The following is a 27,670-nucleotide window of genomic DNA, read 5'->3' on the forward strand; positions in this document are numbered from 1 at the left end:
TTTGTAGCAGGTAAAGCACATTGTTTGAGTAAAGTAAATAATGATCAGGAAAAAAGTAGTCCTAAAAATAAACCATCATCTTTCATAATGTGCTCGCTCTTAACATTGCATACCATCATTAAACTCCTATGCTACCAAGGCAATGACCAACGCGTGAATGCTATCTGCTTGTCAAGCCTGACATCAAATGCTCAAATGCCATAGGGAAATAACAAAACAATCATGCTTATATACACTCGTATCATAATGCGAAACAACCAAAAACACCCAATCCCAATTTTTATCTCCACAATTAAATCAGAGATGACCAGACTCATCATGGACACTGTTTTTTTTTTTTTTTTTACAAATTATTGCTGTCCATTAGCTTGGAGACTGCAGTGTACACTCTATACAGTGTATAAATATTTGGCTTATATGTGTGATATGAATAAATAATGGTCGTAAACTGCTGTTTAAATAAAATCCTCAATTAAAATTAGTGCACACTTGGCCCCGGAAACGGTATTTCTTACATCATGAAACCAGATTAAGTGAAGTGAAAGTGACTGTAAAGTATTGTAGCCCATACTCGCAAATGTGACCTCTGCATTTAACCCATCCCAGTGAGAAGTAAATACATGCTCTGCAAGTTGTGAACACCCACACCAGAGCAGTGGGCAGCTGCAGTGACCAGGAGCAAACATGTTTTGCCTTGAGACTCAAACCAACGACCCTTTAGGTAGTAAGTGCGACTCTCTAACCATTAAGCCAAGACTGCTCTTAATATCAGCCCTACAGTGGAAAATGAAACCATATCCATGCCAGACACTTACAAAATGAGATTGGTTTGGCACGGCGGTGGAGAAGTGGCTAATGACAGCTAAGTTTCCTGGAATTTGGTTATTTCTTCTACTGAGGCATGACCACTGTATCTCTACAGATCTTTACACTTCAGCTCAATTGGTGACATTTCCGGCACAGTCTATATATCCAGTCGGCTTTCATGGATCAAACACAGTCAAAACCCTTTGATGCATGATCATGAAGGAAAATAAATACTGATTTATTTAGCTTCAAAACGTGAATAAGCATTTGAAGAGCTCAGATGCAAAAACCTCTAAACGCCACCTCTGTCAAAAATGAGATAATGATATTAATCGAATGCTCTTGGCACATATACTACGTTCATCGAATACTATTTTTGTTTACAATCTGATTACTCCTGGCACCAGGTCATTCAGAAATTCTGGTTTGTTAGCAGAATCCATTAAAGAGCACCAATGTTCCGAATCACAATTTTACATTTCCTTTGGTTTGTATTAGTACATGTTAACTATATACAAAAAATACATACCCCAAAATAACCAATGACTTATCACCGCGACTTATCAACTCCAAAGTAAATCTCTTTTCTTGGACTACAACAAACCCATGGATTGTAGGCAACAGTGTACTTTCTGGGATTGGTGACATAGAGAAGACCGACATTATCATAATTCCTCACGCTTCAGACTCACAGCCTGTCACAAAGTTAACTCCTGTTAGCATTGCATTGTGCGCAAATCTTTCAAACATGGTAAGGGGTGTCACATTTCCGGCTGATGTCAGAGGTATTCAGACCAATCACAATGTACAAATTAGCTGGCCAATCAGGGACACAGCGCTTTTCAAGTCTGTGCATAAGTCATCAAATCCAACCTTATATTATTGTAATCACGGTCTTGTTACCTACAACATAACACCATTTTGACACATGTCATCAACTCCTAGTAACTGATGCCTGGGATTAAAAAAATTTACACAGCGGGGTTAGTTGTAACACAGCGTTACAATGGTAATAAAATGAAAACGATGTGAATACTATTAATTAAAATGATAACTGTTAATACAATATCAGGGGAAATAACTGATAACTATGAATAAATCTATTTATATGCATTGATGCATAATACAAGGATGGTTAGATGAAGGTTGGATTAATGTTTGGATATCCATCTACCATAGACAGATATCCGTCTTTAGTATATAAACAGAATTTTATTGAATTATTTGTGTTTAAACAAAATTTTCTAGCAGGTGTTACAACAAACCCTCTTAGCCTATGGGCTAAGTTTTAACATTTGCTAAAATACACTGAAAAAAACTTTCAGTGTATTTGTACGATAACGGTAGGTCCCACAAACAAACTTCATTTGTTCATTTGTAGCAGAAATGTGTGAGTTGACTATCTAACTTAAATATTTTTTGAATAATAGAGCCAAAGCCAAAAAGCTTTACTTTGTGTCCCGCTCTTCCCTACATCTAAATCCGAAAGTCTTCTTTGAATAACAACAAACTGTTGACATTTCTTTATGTTTGACCTAGATCTTCACTAGGTGTTGACAAAAGCTCAAAGTGTTCAACAATTCTTACATTTTTCGACACAGAGATGGTCCCTCACACTGTGAGGAAAGACTGAGCGAACACATTTCTTAACCTATTTGTCACACATACGTGTGCCATCATTGCATTCTCCTTATCACCAGGTGAAGGAGTAAGTGTGCGTCCAAAGACTGCCCACCAAGAGCTAGTTGCCAAGGAGACAGCAGCAAGAAATATGATGGTCCTTGTAAAGCAAACCCATTTACCTCAGTGACGTAGAAGAAGAGCAATGTGGGTCAGTGATGTGCTATTATACAAATGTGTTAAGGTTCACAAAATATCTTCACATTGCTTAAACCGCTCTCTAAATGCATGCAAATGTGTGCCTATGCAATATGACATCCCTTACATCTTTCCACAGAAATGTTATACGGATGACAACATTATCATGTGTGATTGGCATCTATGGCACCACACTCCACCTTACCTAGTGACAATAAAAGAAAGCAACCATGCAGCCATTGGCCAATCGGCACCCTCGTACTAACTCCTCATTGGTTAGCTTCTCCAATCACACTTCACCAATGACTCTCCTTGTATCTATGAGAATGAACCTTGTAGGACTATTTAAATCAAACCACAGAGCCCAAAAGATGTGAAACAGAAGGTTTGTATGGTGTGGTAGAAACAACATTTAAGGTTAACTACTTTTATCTGCTGTAACAGGGTATGACCCATTGAACAGCTATAGAAGATGAATATAAATTGAATATTAGACAAAAATATAAATTATTCATTATTTTGTGTATCCTACTTCACATTTTACATGACTTCAGAAAGCAGCGGATTGTGTTGTTTTCATTGCAATAATGATACCAAAGCCTATATAGTGCCCCTGTTTGTATAGGATCAGCTCACCTGTCATCTCTCGCCTCACTGCTTCTCCTTAACTTACTCTGAACTGTATATTTCATTAAAGGCCAGGCAAATACTGTTTTTGAGGAGGAATAAGGATTAAGAATTAGTCAATGAAAATATTTGCCTGGTATAGTAGTACGCTGTGGTTTGAACGTCCTCACCTGTCGTTTTGTCCGTTGTAAATAACTGACAACCTCCAGCGAGGATCAATTCTCACCTGTCCTGTAATGCAAGAATCCATTAAAATTATAATTTATTGCCACTAATAATTCTTTCTAACATTTGTTTTTAAACAAATCGAGGAAAATGTTAGTTTTTCCTCACAGAAACGGGATGAAGGGTTTCACAGAACAAAAGCTTCTCGTGTGTCACGTGACAACGCGCGTGGCAGTGACCCTGTGGCGCGAAGCGCGTGCACCTCTCTTTCTAGTGTGAGGCTCCTTTTTGCGAAGTAGAGGATAATCAAGTTACAATAGTGGAAGACCTAACTGAAAGCAAGGTAACCCGAGTCAAAAGTAAATATTGTTTTGCATTTTTCTTTGCAGTTATATGGGCTGTTTAAGTTAAAACGCGGTAATGTGAGCAACAAGTGGCTGTAGGTAAACTTAACTATGACTGTACTTCAACAGCCGCACTGGTTTACTTTGATATTTTTGTCGAATATCTTGATATGAGGTCCCGAATGTTAGATTTGTATGTTTTAAGTTTAATAAATCCTTGGCGTTTGCGATTTTTAATGTTTTGGTGTTGTTGTCATACTCGAGTCCCTGTAACAGCGTTGTGTGTTGCCATGGTGATGGTGCGTGCGTGAACGCGCATGCTCGTCTTTCCATGCCGATGAACGAATTCACGTCTTATTTTCACAATATTTTGAGGTGATGGTGCTGGTTTTTAAGTCTTAACATCTTGTTAAATGCAATGAACAACAGATAATGAATGAAAAAAACGTATTGTTCAGCCAACCATTAGTATTTATTTATGTGTGTGTAGGGCAGCTCGTGTACATTAACCCTGTTACGATTCATACATATATTTGTATATATTTTAATCAGTTACTGTTTTATCTTAAATTAGTGTTTTACTTGGCTTTTTGTACAGCTGTAAAATTCATAAGCTTCACATCAAACCTTTCAATGTATTGTCACTGACATCTTCTTGTGTATATGACAACTTAAGTTGGATATGTTATGTCTCAAACAATTTAATTTTGTAAACAAAAATTTGTAAACAAAAATTTACCTTTGTGTTCCTTTTCCTTATACCATGGGAATGCAGCCTTCCTTTCCTTTTTGTTTATAGGGATGGGCAATGTCTCAAGCCCCTAATACTGGTTTACATCCTTACCACTGAAGCATGGCTTTAATGGCGCTCCAACCGGACAAGAGTGAGCGTATCTACACCAGGAGGCCGACTAGTGCTGAGATAGTATCAGAAGCTCGTCGCTCTCTTAGGACTCTTGCCACACAACGCCCTTTCACACCTCAGGAGAAGCAACGGCAGCTCTTCGGAGAGTCATCTTCTCGTCCACATGACGGCCGTCCACCATCTGCATTTAGGTATGAACAATGCGTATAAAGGTTTTAAGTGGTTGTCCCATATAACAAAATTTTGATGTTATATAAGCCATTTAATAATTAATAAAAAATTTGAATTTTTAGTCTTCATGCCCGAAATTTTGAAGCTCCTGACTCTAGACCTGGTTCTGGAACCCGCCTCAGCCCACTGGAGCACGTAAGAGGTTTTTCAACACTGTATCTGACTGTTCAGATATAAACAGGAATTATTAATAATACTCTTTACTCAATAACAGAAACCCAGGCTGTCTGTGTTTTTGGATGAGGATGGTCATGAGGATGATGCAGTCCTTCCCAAACCTCCAGAGAGAGGGAATACCAGGAGAGGTTCGGGAGGGTCTCGAGCCAGACATCTTAGAACGCCATCCATCAACATGCTGCCACCTGTGGCATCACAATCAAAGAGTAAGAAAGGAAATTTCGACTTTCAAAGTAAAATAAGGATTATGTGAGTGAGGAAAAAACAGCAGTCAGCATAGCATGACAAAGGTAAAGTTAGACATGTTGTATGAAGTAAATTACAGTGACTTGTAAAGAAAGAAAAAGCTCTTTTGATGAATATGGTTTAAAGGTGCAGTGTGTAAATTTTAGCAGCATCTAGTGGTGAGGTTGCGAATTGCAACCAATGGCTCAGTCCACTGCTCTTCCCTCGCTTTTGAAACGCATAGAGGAGAAGCTACAGTAACCACCAAAAAAAATTCATTGACGAAGACAACTTAGTAAAATAGTCTGTCCATTAAGGGTTTCTGTAGAAACATGGCAGCACAAAACGGCGACTTCCGCGTAAGTGGACCCTCGGTGTATACACTCTCAGAAATAAAGGTACAAAACTATACCTTTTCCGTCACTAGGGCTGTACCCTAAGTTTCTGTTTGGTACATTTACAGGAATACAAAACAGAATACAATTTTGGGCAGATTACCGTACCTTAAGGACCTACATTGTTAGAAAAAAAGTCCAAATATGTACACTAGCTGTCAGTGGGGCAGCACTCTTTAAAAAGGTCATTTTATGGACCATTAGGTACAGATATGTAAACATTTAGTACCAATATGTACCTTTGAGATACTAATATGTATTTTTGAGGTATTAATAAGCTGTCTTTGGTCCCAGTATGTAACTCTGAGGTACTAAAATGAAATCCTTAGGTGCAAAGCTGTACTTTTTGAAAGGGTACAGCCCCAGTGACAGAAAAGGTACAGTTTTGTACCTTTATTTCTGACAGTGTATAGATAAAATTGTCTCATTCTAAGGTTATAAAAACATAATGGTTCATTATAAAAAGGTCTTTATACACCCCTGATAATATAGTTTTGTATATTATTTTGCATATCTGTCAAGAGATCCTTTTAAAAATTACAAACTGCACCTTTAAATGATGACAATCACATGATCGCGGTTGCAGCCTATGTATACAATTCAAGAATTATCACTTTTAAACACTTATTATGAATAATGTTTAGGAATCTGCCCTATAAGGCAGTGAGTTTTTACAACAGTGCTTAAGTGCTTCACAAAAAAACCCAAATGAATAGACTTCAAAAAATCAGATATAAATCAGTTTACATTCCCAGGATGAAACTCTGCCTCGAGTGTGTTTGTGGGTGTACTTTATTGAGAGTACAAAAGATGTTTGTCCTGTGTATAATTTCCTAGATTGATTGCTTGCTTGACTTCTAGAATGTAATGTGATAAATTAATTAAAGTTCAACTTGTCTAGCTTACAGTATGTGCAAAGAGATTCATGTTCTCAATGCCTCAATTTCCTGTTGATTAGATTAAATAGATTAGATAAGTGAGTATTATTGTGTGTCTTTATGCCCTTTTGCAACGTTAAGGTTCCAACAGGTCTCTAGAGAAAAGGACAGACCAACCAGGAGATGGAGAAAGGCTGCATTGTGCTGATGTTACAGAGCATAAGACAAAAGCATCCTCAGAAACGGACCTGTGCACACTTTCCAATCACAGGTAGGAATTTGAGCATGAATTTTGCTTTGTGTCCAGTGGCTATTTGTGTATTTAAATTTCATCAAACAGACATATTGAGATTTGGATCCATACAATCAAAATATCGCCACAGTTGGCCTAAGAAACACCCATGCGACATAGTGCCACATAGATTGCTTGGTGACATCAAGTGAATATTTGTGTATTTAAATTTTATCAGACAGACATTTTGAAATTTGGAGATCTCACCATGTTTATAACAGGGACCCACATCAGGTGTAGGCTTTATTATAGCAACCTTTGGTAACAATGCACCAATAAACATTCTCAGTAAATCAATTAAGACTTTGTGAGGAACAGCAATAAAAATATTTTTATAGGCTTTTTGTCTCACATAAAACCCTGTTAAGAGAGTAAATTTATTTATTGTTAACTGATTTGAGAAATGGATGTTCTATTTTGTGAGTTGTGCTCACGAACCACATGTACATCTTCTGGGATATGCAACAGAATTGCGTAATCCGTCATTAGGGCGCATAAAAGGATCCTTTATTCCATTCCAAGAGCTCTTATTAATTCATTGCCCAGTATTCCCACTCATGAAAATCACAATGCTTCCAATTTAGATGCATTTACAGATACTTTGGAATTTAATAAGTCAAAGCATCAACCCCCCTTCTCTTCTGTTTTTCTCTGTTTTCTCCTCCTTGTTCTACCTCTCTCTCGCCCATCTCAATGTTATAGTCGCTAATGGAGCAATATTAGATTATGCGGGTTGTTTGTGGCCGGCTGGATAGCTGGTCTGTTGACCGCCAGTACAGTCTCATTTGAGATTCACAAGATGACATCACGTCTCGGGCTGAGGCATCCCATCAACAAAGAGGCATTATCGATGCAGCACAAAGCCTAAATACGATCAATGCCACAAAAATGCTCATCCAAATATTGCCACAATCCCTTAGAAACACTCATTTGAGATAGTGTACTATAATGATAAATCGTTTTATATTGTATTTTATATTCTTTTTTATAATTGTATAACGTACAACATAATATGTCACTTTAATCTACTACCAGTGATGGCACAGATTACGAGAGTACATGGCATGACATGTTAAAGCCGTGTTAACGGATATCTTGATTTTTTAGATAAAACTTACCATGACAGTGCATGGCTCGATCTGAAACAAGCACGTGAACTGTGGTTTCCTGTCTGTTGCAGTAGCCCTCACATGCACGAACATTCTCATAAACAATTTATACAAGCGCATTATGAAACCTTTTTAATGTTTCACCCAATAACTGATTTTTGCAAAACTCTCACATGAAGGCAACAGAGAAAATGAAAAAATTGGGCAATGCAATAATGGAGCAGGATATTACAACAGCGACCCCGTGTGTTTGCCATTAAAATAGATATGTAAAGTCAAATATTGAAAAAGCAGTGGTTATGTTAATCTATATGTATATATATATATATATATTGAGATTGATATTACTGTAATTTTAGTTTGATGTTTCTAAAATATATTTTTTTACTTTAACACGCTTTTAAACACATGGATTTCATTTATGCAGTCTATTTGCTGTTTACATGTGTCTTTGTATGTGTTTGTTATTAGTAGGATGCTACAGTCAGCCAGAACTGGATCAAAACCAGGTTTGTTGTATTTTCATGCATAAATAACTACACTTATCTAATTTATTTTGCTCATCAGTTCAACATTGCTTTGCGACACATTCCCACCTTTTGATTAATGGTGTGCTAAAGCAAAACAAAGCTTTATTTACCAGTGGCCACATCTGATCAGATAGGAAACCCAAACCACATTTCCTATAGCTGTTCTCAAGCCTTCTTTAACCAGATACCAGATGATAGCAGTTTGTTTCTCTGTTGTTTTCGCAAACCCACTGCTTCCTGCAGCTCGTTCATAATGCAAATGTACAAAGAGCATGTATACAGAACAGATAATAAAGAAAGATGTGTAGGTGTGAAGCTCTGACCTTTTTTTTGTGATGTTTAGCATCCTGTATTTACATACGTTTGGCCTAAGAGCAAGAACTGCTGTCTCTTTTGTACTTCTGGGGTCAATTATCTGCATAAATAAGTTTCTTTATCTAAAGGTTTATGTGTCCTCATGTCTGTTATTATATGTTTTCTGCTGTAGAAACAAAGCGTGACACAGAAGACGATAACATAGATGAGTCTCAGTTCTGGAACTGCAAGGTCCTTCCTGTCCTTCAGGAAATTGAGTCTTTTGCCCCAGGTGATGTTAGAATTATTTACATAAAAACTAATAATATTTTGTTGACACTTACAAGCAAATGGTTGTATTCTGCTTTCATATCATTACACATGCGCTATTTGTGATAATAATATGATCAATTCAATCATATCAAAAATAAACTTTAAAAAAAAAATCCTTTTATCCATTCAACCTTACATATATTCCTGATGGTCCAAAAAAATTTATTTAAACGATTTATCGTACTTGTTTTATTACTAAACGTTGAAAGATAATCCCAACTTTTAGGTTATTGAATTTTGTTTATGTAAGTTCGTACTAAGGAGCTGCTCTTCGGCACTTGAACGTGTCCCAGAGTGCAAGCAAAACGCCAGGCAGAAGGAAAACATAAGATCCGAATGCAGAGGAATGAAAAACAGAGCTGTGTTGAGCTTGGCACAGTATTGAGCCTTTAAAGTCAAAGCATGTGGGGGGAAAGAACCATGAAATGCAATCTAATAGCAGTAAATATTTAAGCGCTTTCAAAATTCAATAGAAATTCATTTGAAAGATAAATATCAAATATTTATTGTGCCAGGAGCCTCTCAGTTCATGCATAAAATACCATTCATATTCTCCTTTGTATCATCAGAGGGTGCAGATGGGAAGAATATGCCAGCCAGTTTGGAAACAGAACTGAGGAACAACATTTGTTTTAGCAAAAATAGCTTTTGAAATTGCAGCCTTTGCCTTATCCCCTAAAGGCAAGTTAGGTCTATAGCACTTGCCAATCTACACAATGGTCAGAGACCATGTAAAGATGGATAATTATTGTTTTGCAAGCCATATAAAAGCTAGATCTACACTTAATTAAAGGAAAAAAGCTTGGGAATAAAATTAATTCTTTTTTTATTGATTAAATAATTCAGTTGAATGTTCAGTTATTGATATAAACGTATCAAATTCTAATTAATATTAAATTTATATTTATGCATTTGGCATGCAGTTTTATCCAAAACAACTTAAAGTGCATTTAAAGGGGCCATGTCACAAGACTTTTTTAAGATGTCAAATAAATCTTTGGTGTCCCCAGAGCACATATGTGACGTTGTAGCTCAAAATACCATATAGACAATTTATTATAGCATGTTAAAATTGCCACTTTGTAGGTGTGTGCAAAAATGTGCCGTTTTGGGTGTGTCCTTTAAAATGCAAATCAGCAGATGAAGTGCAAACACTGATCATCATGATGGTGGTTTGTTGAAATTGAAACTCAATTGTGCTGTGAATTATTTTCTCTCTCTCTCTCTCTCTCTCTCTCTCTCTCTCTCTCTCTCTCTCTCTCTTTCACTATGCACTAAATGCTTAGTCCTGTGGTTGGATAGTGCAGATTAAGGGGTGGTTTTGTTATAATAAGAGCTTGTTTCATGTGCTTGTAGACAATGGTTTACCAAAAAGTTACTGTGTTGATCTTTTTCACATTTTCTAGGTGATAGAAGCACTGGGGACCCAAATATAGCACTTTAACATGGAAAAAGTCAGATTTTCATGCCAAGCTCTAACTTTTTTTTAGTATGTGTGTGTTTCCTGGGAATATAACCCACAATAAATCATATCAATGTCAATTTTTACATTAGCTTAAAGTTACTCAGTAATGTTGTTATTTGAAATGTGAAAGAGTTGTTTTACACACACTAATAATGCATACCATCCTTGGGGCTATGGGTTTGGCTTTAAGGGCCATGTTAACTCTGTCAGTGGGTGTTGACATGTGGGCCAAATGTCAGTGAAATGTCAGTAAGCCTTTTGCTGTGTACACATCAGCTCAGCTGAATGAAAGAGGCTGTGTTACCCACAGACTACTCCTCTTTCGCAGTCTTTTGAAGGACCAGTTGGCAATGCTGCAGTTAGGATTTTGTTTTGTGCCCTACATTTAACATATTCTGATGAGTTTTTTTTCTTACAAAATAAAACTATAGGAGACGAAGTGTCAGAAGAGATTGTGGGACAAATGTGTAATGCATGCACCAAAATCCATAATGCCCTGGCAGAGAGAGGCATGCTGGGAAGGCACTGTAAAAAGAGGTCCATCATCCTAAGAACACTATTCAGACTTATAGATATGGGATCAGATCGACTTAACCTAACCGTAGCTGAACTCATTTTGGCAGTGAGTACATAGACACAATATTTCATCTTTTACAAACTTTTGCATAGCAAAAGCAGATTTGGGGCTACGGCCTGTTTATATGTTTTTGTCTCTGTAATATTCTTCTTACATGTTTATATTAAAAGCTTGATGTGAATGGAAACAACTTGTTGAACATCTGCAAACTCGTCTTCAAAATCAGCCGCAACGCTAGTAATGATGCCCTGTTCCTCACAAGCTCCATCCTAGGTCAGTTTTATTAAAGTGTAACTCATTCAAATTCTCATCAGTGATTAACTAATTTAACCTGAACCCGCCATGTGTGCATTTCTCCACAGACTCCCTTCTTTCTTTGCTGCAGTGTGAGGATGTATGGAGTAAAAGTGAGGCTGTGCTGTACTGCGTTGGCTCACTGAAGCTGCTCTCAGGAAACAGCGCCCTCTGCAGTCTGCTGCTGGTTAAAGACTTCATCAGCATACTGCTACAGCTCTCAAAGAAGCTTATTCACAGTACACCTTCAACTTCTTCTAATGTAACTAATCACAGGGCAGAGGGAGAAGGCCAGCATACCATTGCAGGACATGTACTGGTACAGGCGAGTACTTCTTGAAGGCTGATTGGATTGGGTTGATCAAAGGAGTCAAATTTGTAACAGAATAAAATATAATCCCATTTTTATTATTGTGATCATGTGTTAGCCAAAACATGCATAAGCACAGGGTCCAAAACGAGCACTCACAAAGTGCCAAAGGCTTTGGCAAGTGAATGAAATGCTAGCTGGCTGGTAATATTTATTGCAGGAACTTTATTAGGAACTAGATGGTTTAATTAAATTCTCAGAACAATAATCTGACCCTTGATGACTTGCCTGACTCTAATCAAAGACATACCTACTAAAAAAAAACATCTGTTGTATCACCACCATTTTGACCACACTTAAAATTTTCCATCAGAAGTTTATCTAGATTGCCACAACTTGGTGACACATCTGAGAAGTATTACTGGCGTTAAGCCATCGAGAAAATAAAAGGAAAACAAGCATTATGTGTCATCTTGAAAGTTTCCTTAGTGGATCATATTGTATATGATGCATAAGAACGGCATATAATATTATATAAAAACTTGGGGTGACAATCAAGTTTTATTTATGTTTATATGCCTATATGCTGTTTTTAATATGCTTTAAGACAAACCATGTGCAAATTCATCATTCAACACCATTGCTGAGTATTTTCTACAAACAATTTGAGTTTTTTAATCGCCTCAGTTTCCTACGTCACAATAATAACCAATCACATCACCACAGTTGTACGAGTAGATCAGTAGTTGAGCCATAGATATTATGTATGGATGCCACATAGACTCGGTGCTAAAATGATCGCAACATGCTGCTTCAGCATTACTTCTTCACACGTGGTGTAAATGCTCTAACCTGTAAACATTAGGGCTAAAACGCGCAGTTCATGTATGCATTGTGTGAAACCGGACTTAGCAGTTATGTGTCCAAAACTGCAGATGCAGCATCTATTTACATATATATCTATGGTCCAAGGAGGTGCAAAATAGTGGAAGCTGGGACTAATTTGCTTATTCATATCTATGTCCTGAGCTGTGCAATTGAGTAGAAACAGGAACTAATTTACATATTTATAAATATGCTTATACTAAATGAGGCAAGGGTGTAGAGGTACATTCAAGCTGTTTCAAAGCATGAAGAAATTACCGTTACAGGAAAAACTTTTACAGATGTTATTGTGATGCTCAACATAGAGCTGTGACGGTGGCAGTATTTTACAGTTATCGAAAGTGTGTTTGGGTGTTTTAGACGCGAAATGGGAAGTAATTGAGCATATTGCATATCGGTGGGTGCTTGGGGTGAGCCCCGGAGCACACACGGGATCGGCGCCTATGTGCTTGTCTACTGTAGCACTTCCATCCATGAAACAACACACAGTTCAAGTAAGCAATCTTATTGGGGTTATAATGTTTTCAGCCGCGCTAAAAACACTTTCTGACGGTGTACTGGTAGCGCAGATTGATTCTTTTTTGCAAACTTGCGTGACCAAGAGAGAATATCTTGCCTCATTGTTCCGCCCCCAACCCAGCGGGTCATCACTGATATCACTGACGGTTAATTGTTTAATAAATTATGACGATTAATTGTCTGTTTTATTGCTTTGAAATTTAATTCTCATACATTTTTGGCTTGTTTTTCACACAAATATATCTTTTATATAGATATATAGCATAAATAAATAAATATTTTTCATAAGAAATAAACACAATAAAGTGTCTGAAAAATAACGTAAAATAAAAATGCAAAAATAAACTGACTATACCAGAACAGACCTTAAATAGTAGCCAATCCTACTAAGGTCATATTAGTACACATGTATTGAATGGCTTTGCAATGTATCACGTTGCACTGTCAGTTAAGGAGCGCCATCTGATACTGTCTTGTTTATACAGGCGCTGCAGCTCCCCCTTGTGCTTTTTAGAGAGATGTGCAATCATTGTGGTGATCTGAAATCATTGCGATGGGGTCAAACAATCGTGATGAGATGATTATTTAATCATTGTGACAGCCCTAGTTTGTTACATACACCCCACCGCGGTGGTTACGCCAACTATCACAGCCATAGGCCAAAGATGATTTTTAAGTTATAAATGTATTGACTGCAGGGGGACTTTAATAAAAAAGAAGTATCTTGGTCAGAAAATTAATATGGCAACGTATGTTTGCCAGTTTATTTGTCATTGTTTGGTGTTTGGTTTGTATTTTAGGGCCCTGCATATGCAATCACACAAAAACCAATTAAATCACAGATCAGCTAAAATATTTCAGTGGAAGAAATATAAATTTCAGCTGTTTTGGACAGAAAGGACTTTTTTCTTTGGTTTATCATAATCTGCGGTGTGAATTTCCTCCTTGTTGTTAACAAACCCTGTAGGATCCCACAATGCCTTTCTACAGTGCTTGAGGGTGTGTTTCCTGTATGCTGGAACAGTGCTATACTGTATCGCCACAGATAAACAAATAGGTTTGCTATGCAAACATGATAAATCTCTCATGTGTTTTGGTGACTTTAAAACAGAAGGAATTCAGCATGCTTGAACCCCACCCGAATGTTTCTCAAAAATCTGCCCTGGGAATGAAATGGAAAAAATATGAGCTTTTTGTAGGGGTGGGGTAACATAGGGTCGAAATACAGGGTGGATTTTAACTTTCTTCGAGGCTGCTTTTGTTTTTTTCCACTTGTCCATATTTCCCGTTATACTTCTCCAACCCAAAGTGTGTTTTACAGGAATGATTTCAAACAAACTTCCTTTCGGCATGCATGGTTTGATGTTCACCGTCAATAGTCATCCTGCTCATTAGCCTGTTGGCAGACGGAAATGAGGGCTCTTATGAAAGTGCAGCCCTAGCAGGCAGGCTGCATGTCCCCTAATCAGTGTCCTAAATTCTTGATGGAGAGATTTATGAGGGCACTTTCTAAAACCTCCTGTTATTTTTCCTTAATTATAAACGGCAAAGCACTTACATGCATCTGTGTTCCTTAGGCGTTGGTGAAACGTTTTAAGTTTTCTCTATGTACAGCCTTGCATGCAGCACACCTGCTAAACATAACCAGTTCCCCTTATACACACATTTGTCATACATTACAATGGGTAGTCTTTGTCTTTTTTATTTATTTACATTTGGCTTAACAATCTAAACCCTCTGTGTGGACTTCTTGATAGGTCACTGCAGCTTTGAGAAATATAGCTGACCAGTCTGAGTCTCGGCCTTCCTTCCTGTCCAGCAAGGCATTCGCTACTCTTTGCACGATCCTTGAGACCCATCGCAGTGATCTGGATATCTGCATTAATGTGGCCCGAATATTCAGGTAATGGAAAAATCTGTCGGTTATTATGATTTTAATGGATAAAGATAAGACAGGAGTTCGGAAATTTTAGAAAGGGGAGAAGAAAGAGGAAAGTACTGTTATATTGTTTTTATGCGTATAAATCAACAATGCTGAGTTAGTACATTAGTTAGTACTGGCAGATTAGTATTAACTGTATACATTAAAAGGTCTGTGTATATGCCTATTATCATGGTATATTTATAAGATACACAGTATGTCACTTCATATTCAACTTTTGTCACTTTGCAGTATAGTAGCAAATTCCCTGTTCCCTGTTTATATTGTAATCTTTTTTAAGAAGTGATTTTTGAGTATCTGAAATGCATATTTGCGTTAAAAGATTAGTCCATTTTCTTAAACAAAAATCCAGAAAATTTACTCACCACCATGTCATTCAAAATGTTGATGTCTTTCTTTGTTCAGTCGAGAACTAATTATGTTTTTTGAGGAAAACATTCCAGGATTTTTCTCATTTTAATGGACTTTAATGGACCCCAATACTTAACAGTTTTAATGCAGTTTAAAATTGCGGTTTCAAAGGACTCTAAATGATCCCAAATGAGGCATAAGGATCTTATCTAGCGAAACGATTTTCATTTTTGGCAAGAAAAATCAAAAATATGCACTTTTAAAACAGAACTTCTCGTCTTCCTTCGGTCCTGTGACGCGCCAGCGCGACCTCACGTAATACGTCATCACGTCAAGAGGTCACGGATGACATATGCGAAACTACGCCCCAGTGTTTACAATTGTGGAGAAAGAGGACCGATCCGACGTTGTTGTATGTCGAATGGTGTTAATTAATGTCTTTGTATCAGTTTATTGTTTAAAATGGTCCGCAAATGTGTGTTTCATATATTTATCTCGTGACCTGTCGACGTAATTACGCAATTGCGTGAGGTCGCGCTGGCTCTTCACACAGCCGGAGGATTTAAAAGTGCTGATTTTTTTCTTTTTCTTGCCAAAAATGACAGTCATTTCGGTAGATAAGACCCTTATGCCTTGTTAGGGATCGTTTAGAGTGCTTTGCAATTTTAAACTGCATCAAAATTGTTAAATGTTGGGGTCCATTAAAGTCCATTAAAATGAGAAAAATCCTGGAATGTTTTCCTCAAAAAACATAATTTCTTCTCGACTGAACAAAGAAAGACATCAACGTTTTGGATGACATGGTGGTGAGTAAATTATCTAGATTGTTTTCAAAGAAAATGGAGTAATCCTTTAAGTGTTTGCCTGTAAATAAAAAGGGAACCATTAGGTCAATATAATGTCTAACATCCCTCATGATTTTTGTATGCCTGTTAAAGTTCAAGTTAAATCATTGTCTTACGGCTACAAAGACACCAGGCAACCACATATGACATCCTCTTTGTTGTGCAAATGTACCAGAGTGGTTTTATAGGTTAACATACTCAGCTATTCTCTTAAAAACTCCCATGTTCAGTACTATGCCAACCTTTCTATGTTGCTTTCATATACTGTCGTTATACTCTATAAAGTAGTGCCATCTGATGTGTGAGAACATGCTTGTTTTGTATATCTGTTTGGTCACCAGCAAGCTGTCTACCTACACCGAGTGCTGTTATGCACTAGCTGAGACACCACACTGCTTCGGCCTATTTTCAGACCTACTGAGCAAACACAGCAGGAAACAGGTGAGTTTAACCCAAGTATATGTGCAGTGTCAATACACACACACACACATGCACACTTATAGGCATGTGGGCCGTGTTCCGCTTTCTGCTCTTAAGTGAAACTTGAGCAATGGTCCAGTAAGGTGTGTGTGTGTGTGTGTGTGTGTGTGTGTGTGTGTGTGTGTGTGTGTGTGTGTGTGTGTGTGTGTGCGTGTGTGTTGCATGTGTTTTTCTGTTCATTTTATTTTTGTACAGTCAGTTCAGATGTGCTCATCTCACTTGCCTGCTGGCTCTGACAGTTATGAGATCATGTGTTTTTAATCTCATAAAGAATAAACATGCTTCACTCTGTGTATTAGGTATCATAAACACAGTCCCACCCACACACTTCACATAAGGACAAACTGTCCTCTAGATGAATGGTCTCACCCTCTCTTATGTATACAGTCTCTGAAAACAAAAAGGGTTGACAACCAGTTGATCGATAGAAACCTGTTTGTCAAAATCAGAAATCATTAAAGGCTGATGGATCATAGGAAGGATCTTTTGGGACTGTATAATGGCTCATCCAAGCACTACTGTAAACACACATATAGGTTTTATACAATTAAAATTGTTTATGATATACCAATTGTTTATGAATTTGTGGCTTTTAACCCAGAGTTAAAGGTTTCATTTATATTTAATGAAGTTTGTTTAACTTAAAGTTCAGGAGAAGCATGGTCATGTGATCCAAACAATCAGCGTGAAGATGTGCCTATAAATAGCTGTCCCTTACCTCTATCCCATAACAGTTTTTGCAGCATCCCTCCTCAATCCCATCACCTCACTTTCAGCTAGTTTCATCTATCCCAGTTAAAGAGGTGGTTTGGGCTAAAATATTCCGAGCTCAGAGCCCTCCCGTTGGACAGCACGCCAAATATGCTTTATCCCATCAATGTTAATGCGAACTCATGATTTAACATTCAGTATGCATTTGGCAGTGCAAATTAAAGTGTCATCAAGGTATATGTTTTTATCTGTTTGTGTGTCCTCTGGAAACCGAAATTTTGCACTTTAGCTTAGCACTACTAATGCAATACCAGGGGGTCATGACATTTCTGGAATATCATGGAATTTTAAAAGGTCTTTTCCACTTCCATACATTTAAAGTCATACATTTTAAGATTTTTGTTTGTTGCTTTAAATTTTAGTATCCATTTATAAAAATGTGATAGGTTTGTTAAAGTGCACCTATTTCATTGCTAAAAAACAACATTATTTTGTGTATGTGGTATAATACAATGTGTTTGCGTGGTTTATGGTTCAAAAAACACATTATTTTCCACATACCGTACATTTTTGTAGCTCCAGATTTTCCAGATTCATGTGTGTCCCTGATTGGCCAGCTAATCTGTACGTTGTGATTGGCCTGAATACCTCTGACGTCAGCCGAAAATGTGACGCTCCGTACCATGTTTGAAAGATTTGCTCACAATGCAGTACTAAGAGGTGATAACTTACAGACTGTGAGTCAAAGTGGGAGGAATTATGATAATGTCAGTCTTGTTCACGGCACTTATCCCAGGAAGTACACTGTTGCCTACAATCCTTGTGTTTGTTGTAGTCCAAGAAAAGAGATTTATGTTGGAGACGATAACTCGCGTCATCTTTTACTTTGGGGTTTGTACCTTTTGCATATTGATAACATCATGTACTAAAATACACTTACCCACGAAAGGAAATGTAAAATCGTGAATAGGATAATTGGTGCTCATCTAAGCTACATTTTTATAAACTCACGGTGTACACTACATTTTCCAGACATAGATCATGGAAATTCAGCTTTTTAGTCAATGAAAGTCAGGGAATTTGACATGGTGGGAACCCTAAATGCCAGTAAAGCTCCAGAAATTAAAAGTAGAACATTGCTTAAGGGAGCATTTCACCCGTAGAAACATTCATCTTTATTGAAAGTGTGTCATATTTGTAGTCGAAATTTAGAATTTGGTGCCTATTTGACAGAGAAAAGGGGTGTTTGTAGTCTCATCCCCTCAAAAAAGATATTGCACTTCCTTATTTCAATGATGCAAAATGATGATTTTTACATCATTGAAAGAAGGAAGTGCAACACTTAAATCTGTATTTCTCCTGTCTCAGCGGCAACTGAGGAAATGATGCATGACCATTCAAAAACATGACTGGGGTTCTAACTATACAAAGCTTTATGCAAATGGGTGAAGTGTCCCTTTAATTAAGGGTGTTTTCGCACCTGAGTCTATGTGTTGAATCCTGGTGCGTTTTCTTCCTTGGTTCGGTTCTTTTGGGCATATGTGAACACAGCAGTCACGCTTGGATCTGCACCAAAACAATCACTCTGAGACCGCCTGAAGGAGGTGGTCTCGGCCCTACTACAAACGAACTCGCTTCGGTTTAAGTGTGAAAGCAATGGACCAATGAACAGACTTTGATTGCTTGATTAACCATGAACATACCTGATAGCTTTTTGGTGAACATGTCTTCTGATTGCTTTTCTCCACAATAGGTACATGGTAAGAATAAGTTACCTAAGTTTTGATTCCTGCTCAAAATAACGAAGTATTATAACCACAGTTACCAAAAAGCCAGTAATCCCACGATACTGCTGTCTGTCCAATCTGATGGATGACAACTTTATGCGGAGTCCTGGAAAATAAATCAACACTGTGACCAATTAAAGCATAATTTACTCGCACGCAGTCTTGGGCAAAGTTACTTTTAAAAGTAAAATTTTATGGAAAGTAATGCTTACGTTACTCTTAAGTTGCGTTACTTTTTCTTACTTGGCTGAGGCTTGATCTCTTTCAGGCAAATTCAGAAATTGCATTTTCCATCGCAAAAATGTAAAGCTCTGACCTGCCATCACTATTTCTGACTGAAACTGTTCCTGCTTAGGCGCGCCCACATAGAGTGCGTAAATCTACGTTAATTTGTTTAGTTTAATGCAGTACATTGTTTTTTTACATCAAATTGATTAAACTGAAAAGTAACTCGCATTACTTTTTTAAAAAAGTAACTCAAATATTAATGTGTACATTTATAAAGTAATATGTTACTTTACTCGTTACTTCAGAAAAGTAATATTATTATGTAGTGCACGTTACCCCCAACACTGCTCGAACGTGACTTGTATTATCAAAGTCTGGTCCATTTGGAAATATTGCCTTGTGAATGCAAACCGAACCAAAATGAAAGTGCAACATTTTAACCATTTAACCCCCGGTTTCAAAAAAGCAATCGATCCACAGGTCTACAAAAAAAAAACTAAAATGACCTCTAGCATAAAGTGGACTGTCAATTCTTATACACCCCCTTGTTTTATTTCCTGTTTTCTCTCTCTGCAGGATCTGGTAGTGCGTCTCCTGTTCACACTAGGGAACCTGACCGCCAAGAGCATTGAAGCCAGAGAACGTGTCTACGAGGAGAAAGGGGGGATAGATGTCCTCTTAGATCTATTTCAGATCTACCAAAAAGCACCATCGCCTCCTGAGCAACAACCCTCCCCTGAAAGAGAGGACGTGTTGGTCAAACTCATCAGATTGTTGGCCAATCTAGCCATTCATCCCACAGTGGGCACAGCATTGGCTGCTAACGCTATGTGTGTGCAGCTCCTACTGCAAGTCTTGGGTACAAAACAAAATCATGATTAAATCTTTTAATTCAATTGATTTACTACATAAATATGTAGATAACATTGTGATCTTGATATGTTGAAATCAAAGCTTAAAACCTATGTTAGATCAATGACTGAGTGCAAACTCACAATAGATTATGAACCTTTAGCCTGCATTTCACAGATAGGGTCACACATAGCTCCATTATGTCTTAAACTTTGGCATGCATGTTTTTTGTTCATAGCTGCAAGTTTTCACAGGATGCCTTTAGACATCTAGTTCTCACGCTACCAAACCTGTGTACCATAATTGATGTTAGCAGAAGCAATGTGACACACAGACCATTAAGATCTTAAATGTGCTTCCTTGAGCTCAGATGCACGATGGTGCAAGTCGCTCTGCACTTTGCAGTCACGTCGTCCCCTTCACGTCAGTTACTGGTACACGCTCAAGTTATTGCATCCTCTCCAATGACGAGAATAAGCAGACTATAAAGTTGTCATTTCCCAGAGCCAGTTTTACAATGCATGGCTCTTAGTTGATTTGAAATACCTGGTGTCTCTGAGATGCTGCAATGTGGTTTGTAGGTGATGGATGCAAAGGTTTGGTTAGCTGTATGAAAGTTTCGTTAGCAGGTATGCTGTGTTGAAGAGGTGGTTGCACGTTTCCTTTTTGAAATACAGACCTTTTATCCTGTGGAAAGATTTTCCAGTGACATTTTTAGATATGAAAACAGAAAATAAATACCCTCACCGGATTTACGCTAAGATCTTAGAGGATGCAGTTGCTTAAAAAAAAAAAAAACTGTAATCTCACATATCTGATTACATCCTGTTATGAAAATAAAAAATCGAAGAGGGTGAAAATTTAAAAGATACTGAGAAATGAAGGGTAACAATGACAGAGCATTCGCCACAACAAAAGGCATTTCGAAACACAGACACACTTGCAGCATGACGCACAAATACTGACAAAGAAAACCGCACTTTGAACGGGAAATACAGGATATAATTTCAATCACACGCACTCAAATTCTGACTACTTCATTTACAAATTTATCATGAAATACTAACTTGGAAACACGCATGATTGATTTTGAAAGCTCTGAAGGAAGAAGTGATACCTGATTAGAAATCTGTGTTTACTGTACTGAACTGCACTTCAATATCAAATGGAGACCACAAGTCTGTTTTGGGGGATAAACATCACATAAGACATCTTTAATATCTAAATAATTTCTCCTATACAACGAGAGACAAAATGGAGGGGTTTTCTTTTAAATTTTTCTTACTTATACCATAATTTTCTTACATGAAATAATAAGTGGGTGGTAGGCAAATGGGCATTCAGACTTTCTCCATATGAGGGCTACAGATGGGATGGACTAAAAACAGCTGATGATATTTCACACCCCACGCTGTTTCCTGTGTTTTTTTTACTCAGAGTCAAGGTGTGTGCTGGAGAATGAGGAGCTTGTGATTAATGCCGTGGCCACCATCAACAACCTCTCTTTCTACCAGGGAGAGAGCTCAGTGGTCCGTTCCCAGCACAAACACATCTTGCAGTGTAAGACAAGTGTGTTTGTGTGGGAGAAATCTTGTATGTGTTGTCCAATGTGTCATTTTTTTCTTGTCATGTGCAATTGCAGTGTTACTTAAGCTGTTGTTGGGCTCCAGTATGGAAGGTGTTTTGGAGGCCACACGGGTGTTTGGAAATCTTTCTCAGATCGAAGATGTGAGACGCTTCATCATGCAGCACAAAGGTGCGTTTTGTTCTTCGATAAAAACATGACGAACATCTTTCCGCCACTTTTTTTCTAAGTTTGTGTTTGTCTTTTCAGTGCATCGGTTCATGGTCACCCTCCTGGACTCGAAGAACCCCGATGTGTGTTTTTCTTCATGTGGAGTTCTCATCAATTTATCTGCTGATCCAGAAAACAGGGCTCTACTGAGGGTTGAGGGAACCATGCAGAAGTAACTTAAAAAATTATTTCAGTGTTGGTTTCCAATCAATTATATTAATCACGCTAAAACTGGATTAAGTAACAAAGCTTAATAGCCTAAGATAGGATTTGTTGGATATATAATAAAATGTTAAAGGATTAGTACATTTTCTTAAAAAAAATCCAGATAATTTTGTCACCACCATGTCATCCAAAATGTTGATGTCTTTCTTTGTTCAGTCGAGAAGAAATTATGTTTTTTGAGAAAAATTTTTTTTTAATGGACCCCAACACTTAACAGTTTCTGCATGATCCCAAACGAGGCATAGGGGTATTATCAAGTGAAACGATTGTCATTTTTGGCAAGAAAAATAAAAAAATATGCACTTTTAAACAACAATTTCTCGTCTTCCTTCGGCTGTGTGACGCACCAGCGCGACCTCACGTAATTGCGTAATGACGCCGAAAGGTCACGTGTTCCATATATGAAACGCACATTTGCGGACCATTTTAAACAATAAACTGACACAAAGACATTAATTAATATCATTCCACATACAACAACGTCGGAACGGTCCTCTTCCTCCACACTTGTAAACACTGGGGCGTAGTTTCGCATACGTCATCCGTGACCTCTTGACGTGAAGACGTGTTACGTGAGGTGGGGCTGGCACGTCACACGACCAGAAGAAGATGAGAAGTTACTGTTCAAAAGTGCATATTTTTTATTTTCTTGCCAAAAATGACAATTGTTTTGCTAGATAAGACTCTTATGCCTCGTTTGGGATTCTTTAGTGTCCTTTGAAACTGCAATTTTAAACTGCATTAAAACCGTTAAGTGTTGGGGTCCATTGAAGTCCATTAAAATGAGAAAAATCCTGGAATGTTTTCCTCAAAAAACATAATTTCTTCTCGACTGAACAAAGAAAGACATCAACATTTTGGATGACATGGTGGTGAGTAAATTATATAATTATATTATATATAAATTAATTATATTTAGTTAATGTTTCATGTTAAAGACGGGGTTCACGATCTCTTAAAGCAAATGTTGACATTTGAAATCACTTAAACAAACACACCCCTAACCAAATAGAATCTGGACCTTCTTTTGATAGACCTGCCCGACACAAACGCAACCTAGGCAGCGATGTCGGTGGACACGCCCCTTATTGCTGATTGGCTGCAAGTGTTTTTTTTGGTACTCTGCCCGACTCCCTTTTCCAAAGTGTTTTTCAAAAATCGTGCACCCTGCTTTTAAGGGTAGAAGATCAAGAAATGAATTTTGCACTGCTATCTCTTCATTGTGTTTTTGATAGGCTCTCTCTTGTTTTATTACAGGCTGATTGACTGTCTGCGTGACTTTGGACCTCAGGATTGGCATCTGGCTACTGTGTTGTGTCAGACCCTGTGGAACTGCTTTTTAGATGGAGAGTTGCAACATACTGAAGAGTTACTAGAAATCTTACAGCTCTACACAGGTGCACAAACACAATCATACTCAGGCCCTGGGAACACCTGTTATTAAAGAGATAGTTCGCCCAGAAATTAAAATTACTCCATGATTTACTCACTCTAAAGCCATCTGAGATACACATGTCCATCATCTTTTAAACAAACACACTTTCAGTTATTTCAGAAAATGCGGTTTAAATAATGGTTTAAAATGGGGTCTACTTTCTTCAAACCCAAGAACGTGCATCAATAGTAATCCACACGGCTCCAGGAGGATAAATAAATGTCTTCTGAGAGTAATCATTGTAATTTTGTAAGAGAAAATCCATATTTAAAGGGGATATTTCATGAAAATCTGACTTTTCCATGTTTAAGCGCTGTAATGCACTTAAAGGTATAATATCGATGCTCTTCATTTGTTGATGTTTTGGCTTCTTTTCTGACAGACAGAGGGCGTTTGCAGTGGTCTGCTAATGATGGAGTCAGACAGGTCCAGGAAGCATGCTGGGAGTTACTCTTTCTGCCTGTAGCTGAGAGGCTAAGACAACGTTTACATATTGAAGACATTACTGAAGTCAGTCAGTAAGCTTGTCTGATACACACGTTCTTTGCAGTCTACACACACACACACGAATATGAATGTATTGTGTGTATATATTGCACTTTAATACTCTGTCACTTTTAATATTTAAAACATATTTTGGACTGTAAATGATAATAAGTAATTATGACCAACAAATGTGCAAAACAACTTCTATTGGTGGTCTATTATATGCAACCTGAAGCTGTACTTGTCTTAGATTGAAAAAATTGTGTTTTATACAAGCATTATGTGTTTAAAAAAAATTTTGTTCTTTGTATAAAACACTAATGGTCATCTCAGTGATCTCAAAGACTTTATTAAACAGACAGTTTTAAGGAACACAGAATAGAAACATTGTCATTCTTTCTTAATACAATCACATCAAATGGATATAATATGGCACTCCTGTTTTCTTAAATCAACCAACAGTTACGCTTCACAGCTACAGTCTATATGAAATAATATACAGTTCACAGCTGCTCTAGAGGTGATTGGAATACAGAAATGTACAAATGCCAATGACCAAAACATGTAATGGGTGGTAATTTGTTTAACTGGTTTGTGGTAAGAAACTTTTTTTTCCCTTCAATGTCCAGTGTGTATAGGCAGAAACAACTTTTTCAGTTTCTAAGGGACTTCCAGAAAATAAGCCAGTGACATTGGTGGTAATTTCCATTTAAGATGACCCTTTACTGGCATTAACAAAACCTCATAAGGAAAGACATTCAAAGATACAGATTAGGAAATTACCAGTAGTTTAAAGGGACACTCCACATTTTTGAAAATATGCTAATTTTCCTGCTCCCCTAGAGTTAAACAACAGATTTTTACCGTTTTGAAATCAATTCAGCCAATCTCCGGGTCTGGCGGTACCACTTTTAGCATAGCTTAGCATAATCCATTAAATCTGATTAGACCGTTAGCATCGCACTCGAAAATAACCCAAGAGATTTTTCCTTTTTAAAACTTGACACTTCTGTAGTTACATTGTGTACTAAAACTGAAAGAAAATTAAAAGCTGCGATTGGTTACTTTCCATAGCAGGGGACTATTTTCGGGCACCACGTTAAATCATTGCACCTGCTGCAGCCATGGTATGGCAGCAAAGTACTTGATTTTTATGCCAGAATGAGAGTTAAGTTCCTAGCATATCGGCCTAGAAAATCGAAAATTTTAATTTTCTGTCAGTCTTAGTACACGATGTAACTACAGAAGTCAAATTTTAAATAGAAAAAAATATAAAAACTCTTTGGTTATTTTTAGGCGCGATGCTAATGGTCTAATCAGATTCAATGTATTGTGATAAGCTATGCTGAAAATGGTACCACCAGACCCGGAGATCGGCTGAATGGAATCCAAAACGGTAAAAATCTAATGTTTAACTCTAGGAGAGCAGAAAATGAGCATTTTTTTTTTTTTAAGTGGAGTGTCCCTTTAAGGGAGAATTCATAAAGTAATGGTTCTCATTTCAACATTGTTACTTCCTTTAATCCTTACACTGTTCTGTTTAAATCATTTTTTTTTCTATAACCCTAGTTTTTCTGAGCTGCACCTCTTCAATACTCTCTGCTTGTGAGTTGATGTTCACCAATATAAAATATTGCTCACGTGTCCTGATATCTAATGTATATGAAGTATATTCTGAAGCTTTTATAATATGGACAGCTCCTTAAATTCACGAGAGGCTTAGTTTCAATTCTTTTTCTATTTAATACTGAATGTTTGTTTGACATAATAATAGCTCTTAATGTGACTTTTTGGGAACAAAGTTTTTTGTGTGATTAAATTACAAATGATCCAACCATTTAAAAACCATGTTTTATTTCTTTTCATCACATTTTTTTTTTTATAAAAGTGTCAGTAACTGACATCAGTCTGTTGAAAAACATCCTCACATCCATCTTGAAAAAGTACCATTCCTCAACTAGTCCTGCCACCATCAGAATGCAGTACTTGACTGGTTTTAATAAACAAAAAAAAGACAACAGATAATCTACCCTGCTGAAAAACACACACACACAAAACAAAACGCATCTTAGTTCCACTTGAAATGAGAACGAGCATTATTTAACCCCAAAACTGCGCAGTCGTTTCGGGTTGCCTGGTTGTTAGCGTCTGTACACAACACCAGACAGCACTTAGATATTTAAAGATACATAACAGGAGGTATTTAGTTATAATGAACCCCAAAATTAAAAGCTTGAGGCGTTGACCACGCATTAAAGGGAAGACAGATAAGGCAAATAAATCAGAGCAAGGAAGGAAGACCTTTTTGCTTTGAGCACAGCCAACAAAAATAAAAGACAGAAACAGTCATCAAAAAAATAAAACAATAGCTACATAACAGCTGAAGCATATCTTGACATTTCAAAAAAGTGCTTTGATATATTAAATGCATCCAAAAACAAAATCGTAGAGCCTATGATGAGATTTTTTCTTACAACATTCACACGTTGGAAATGATGAGAGACAAAGTGGTGTCGTACAGTAAACTATAACAAGGGCTCAGACCACTACGACTTTTGAATCGCATTCATCGCTCTCTCATGCACACGAACAGTCTTTAGCTTATACAAATGGGTGATGGTTTGGGTATCTTGAGGCCTCTCAATTAAGAAAAGCAGCTTGGACAGATGGCACATCAGCATCTGTTGCCAGTGCTGCGCATGACTAGGCACGCGTTTATGCAAAATCAGTGATGCTTCTATCTCTAGCCACTGCTAAAATAAAAAAAACACAATATAAAAACAATATGGAAACACACTAATAGATAGGCATTTAAGTGCAGTCTATCTGCACCGTGCTGGAGTTACTACATGTGTGTGTTTTTTTATTCTTATCTCACAAAAAGAAGATATGATTATACGGCATCTTATCGCAGATGCATTTGAAATACTAAAAGGAGGTTTGACCTCCAAAAGCTTGAATCGCAGTCTCAGGTTGTCCGCTTGTGCAGCCCCAGTTTGAGCTTAATATGCTGAGACGCCCCCTAGTGGCCAGATTTGGCCCTGCAAGCTGAGCAGCCACACAAGTGATTCGGTTGTTTTTCCTTCTTTGACCAAAACAACCATGAATCCGATCCTCTTGTCGGCCGTCGTTTATTCTTCGTTTTTCTTTTTTTTTGTAGTTTTTACTTTTATTGAAGTGTCCCATGATAGCAACATCAACAACAGTAAAAAAATTTAAATTTAAAAGGTAGACGAGAACTGCACTTCATGTCATATAGCGAGTGATTGCTCTCAGAGCGTAAAGCAGTTCCGCCTGCATGCGCGCTTCCATAAGAAGCAAATTAACGTGAACCTGGTGGAGAGAAAATAAAGACGATGATTAGTCGCAAGAATATTTAAATCAGATCTGTTT

At 37.4% G+C, this 27,670-nt stretch overlaps 2 protein-coding genes and 1 long non-coding RNA gene across 4 annotated transcripts in view; 1 reads left to right on the plus strand and 2 right to left on the minus strand.

Moving 5' to 3' along the window:
* Positions 1-3,256: 3,256 nt before the first annotated feature.
* On the minus strand, positions 3,257-3,744 carry LOC141279863 (uncharacterized). The gene is made up of 3 exons (XR_012334694.1): positions 3,586-3,744; positions 3,423-3,483; positions 3,257-3,334 (listed from the first exon to the last, which is right to left on the minus strand). It is a non-coding gene; the product is annotated as an uncharacterized lncRNA (long non-coding RNA).
* Positions 3,690-26,319, plus strand: armc2 (armadillo repeat containing 2). The gene is made up of 18 exons (XM_065256770.2): positions 3,690-3,760; positions 4,537-4,817; positions 4,920-4,992; positions 5,072-5,240; positions 6,674-6,803; positions 8,405-8,442; positions 8,951-9,049; positions 10,987-11,177; positions 11,303-11,405; positions 11,495-11,751; positions 14,898-15,043; positions 16,620-16,719; positions 20,061-20,343; positions 21,774-21,896; positions 21,979-22,092; positions 22,171-22,303; positions 23,614-23,753; positions 24,174-26,319. The coding sequence occupies exons 2-18, from the start codon at positions 4,615-4,617 to the stop codon at positions 24,311-24,313; spliced, it is 2,442 nt and encodes an 813-aa protein (XP_065112842.1). The 5' UTR covers positions 3,690-3,760; positions 4,537-4,614; the 3' UTR covers positions 24,314-26,319.
* sesn1 (sestrin 1) overlaps positions 26,115-27,670 on the minus strand; it is a 45,351-nt gene continuing 43,795 nt past the window's right edge. For both annotated transcript variants that reach the window (XM_065256768.2, XM_065256769.2), the window contains one exon: positions 26,115-27,610. In XM_065256768.2, the coding sequence (XP_065112840.1) occupies positions 27,524-27,610 (87 nt within the window). In that variant the 3' untranslated portion in view covers positions 26,115-27,523. The remainder of the gene's footprint in view (positions 27,611-27,670) is intronic.

Source organism: Paramisgurnus dabryanus, chromosome 12 (genome assembly GCF_030506205.2).
Source record: "Paramisgurnus dabryanus chromosome 12, PD_genome_1.1, whole genome shotgun sequence".
NCBI classification, from domain to species: Eukaryota; Metazoa; Chordata; class Actinopteri; order Cypriniformes; family Cobitidae; genus Paramisgurnus; species Paramisgurnus dabryanus.

Bases quoted from the DNA above. Each gene is read 5' to 3' on its own strand.
- armc2 (XM_065256770.2), top strand. From the start codon at position 4,615: ATGGCTTTAATGGCGCTCCAACCGGACAAGAGTGAGCGTATCTACACC. The intron at 8,443-8,950 runs GTTTGTTGTATT...TTTCTGCTGTAG, and splicing joins CAGAACTGGATCAAAACCAG to AAACAAAGCGTGACACAGAA. The intron at 22,093-22,170 runs GTGCGTTTTGTT...TTGTCTTTTCAG, and splicing joins CTTCATCATGCAGCACAAAG to TGCATCGGTTCATGGTCACC.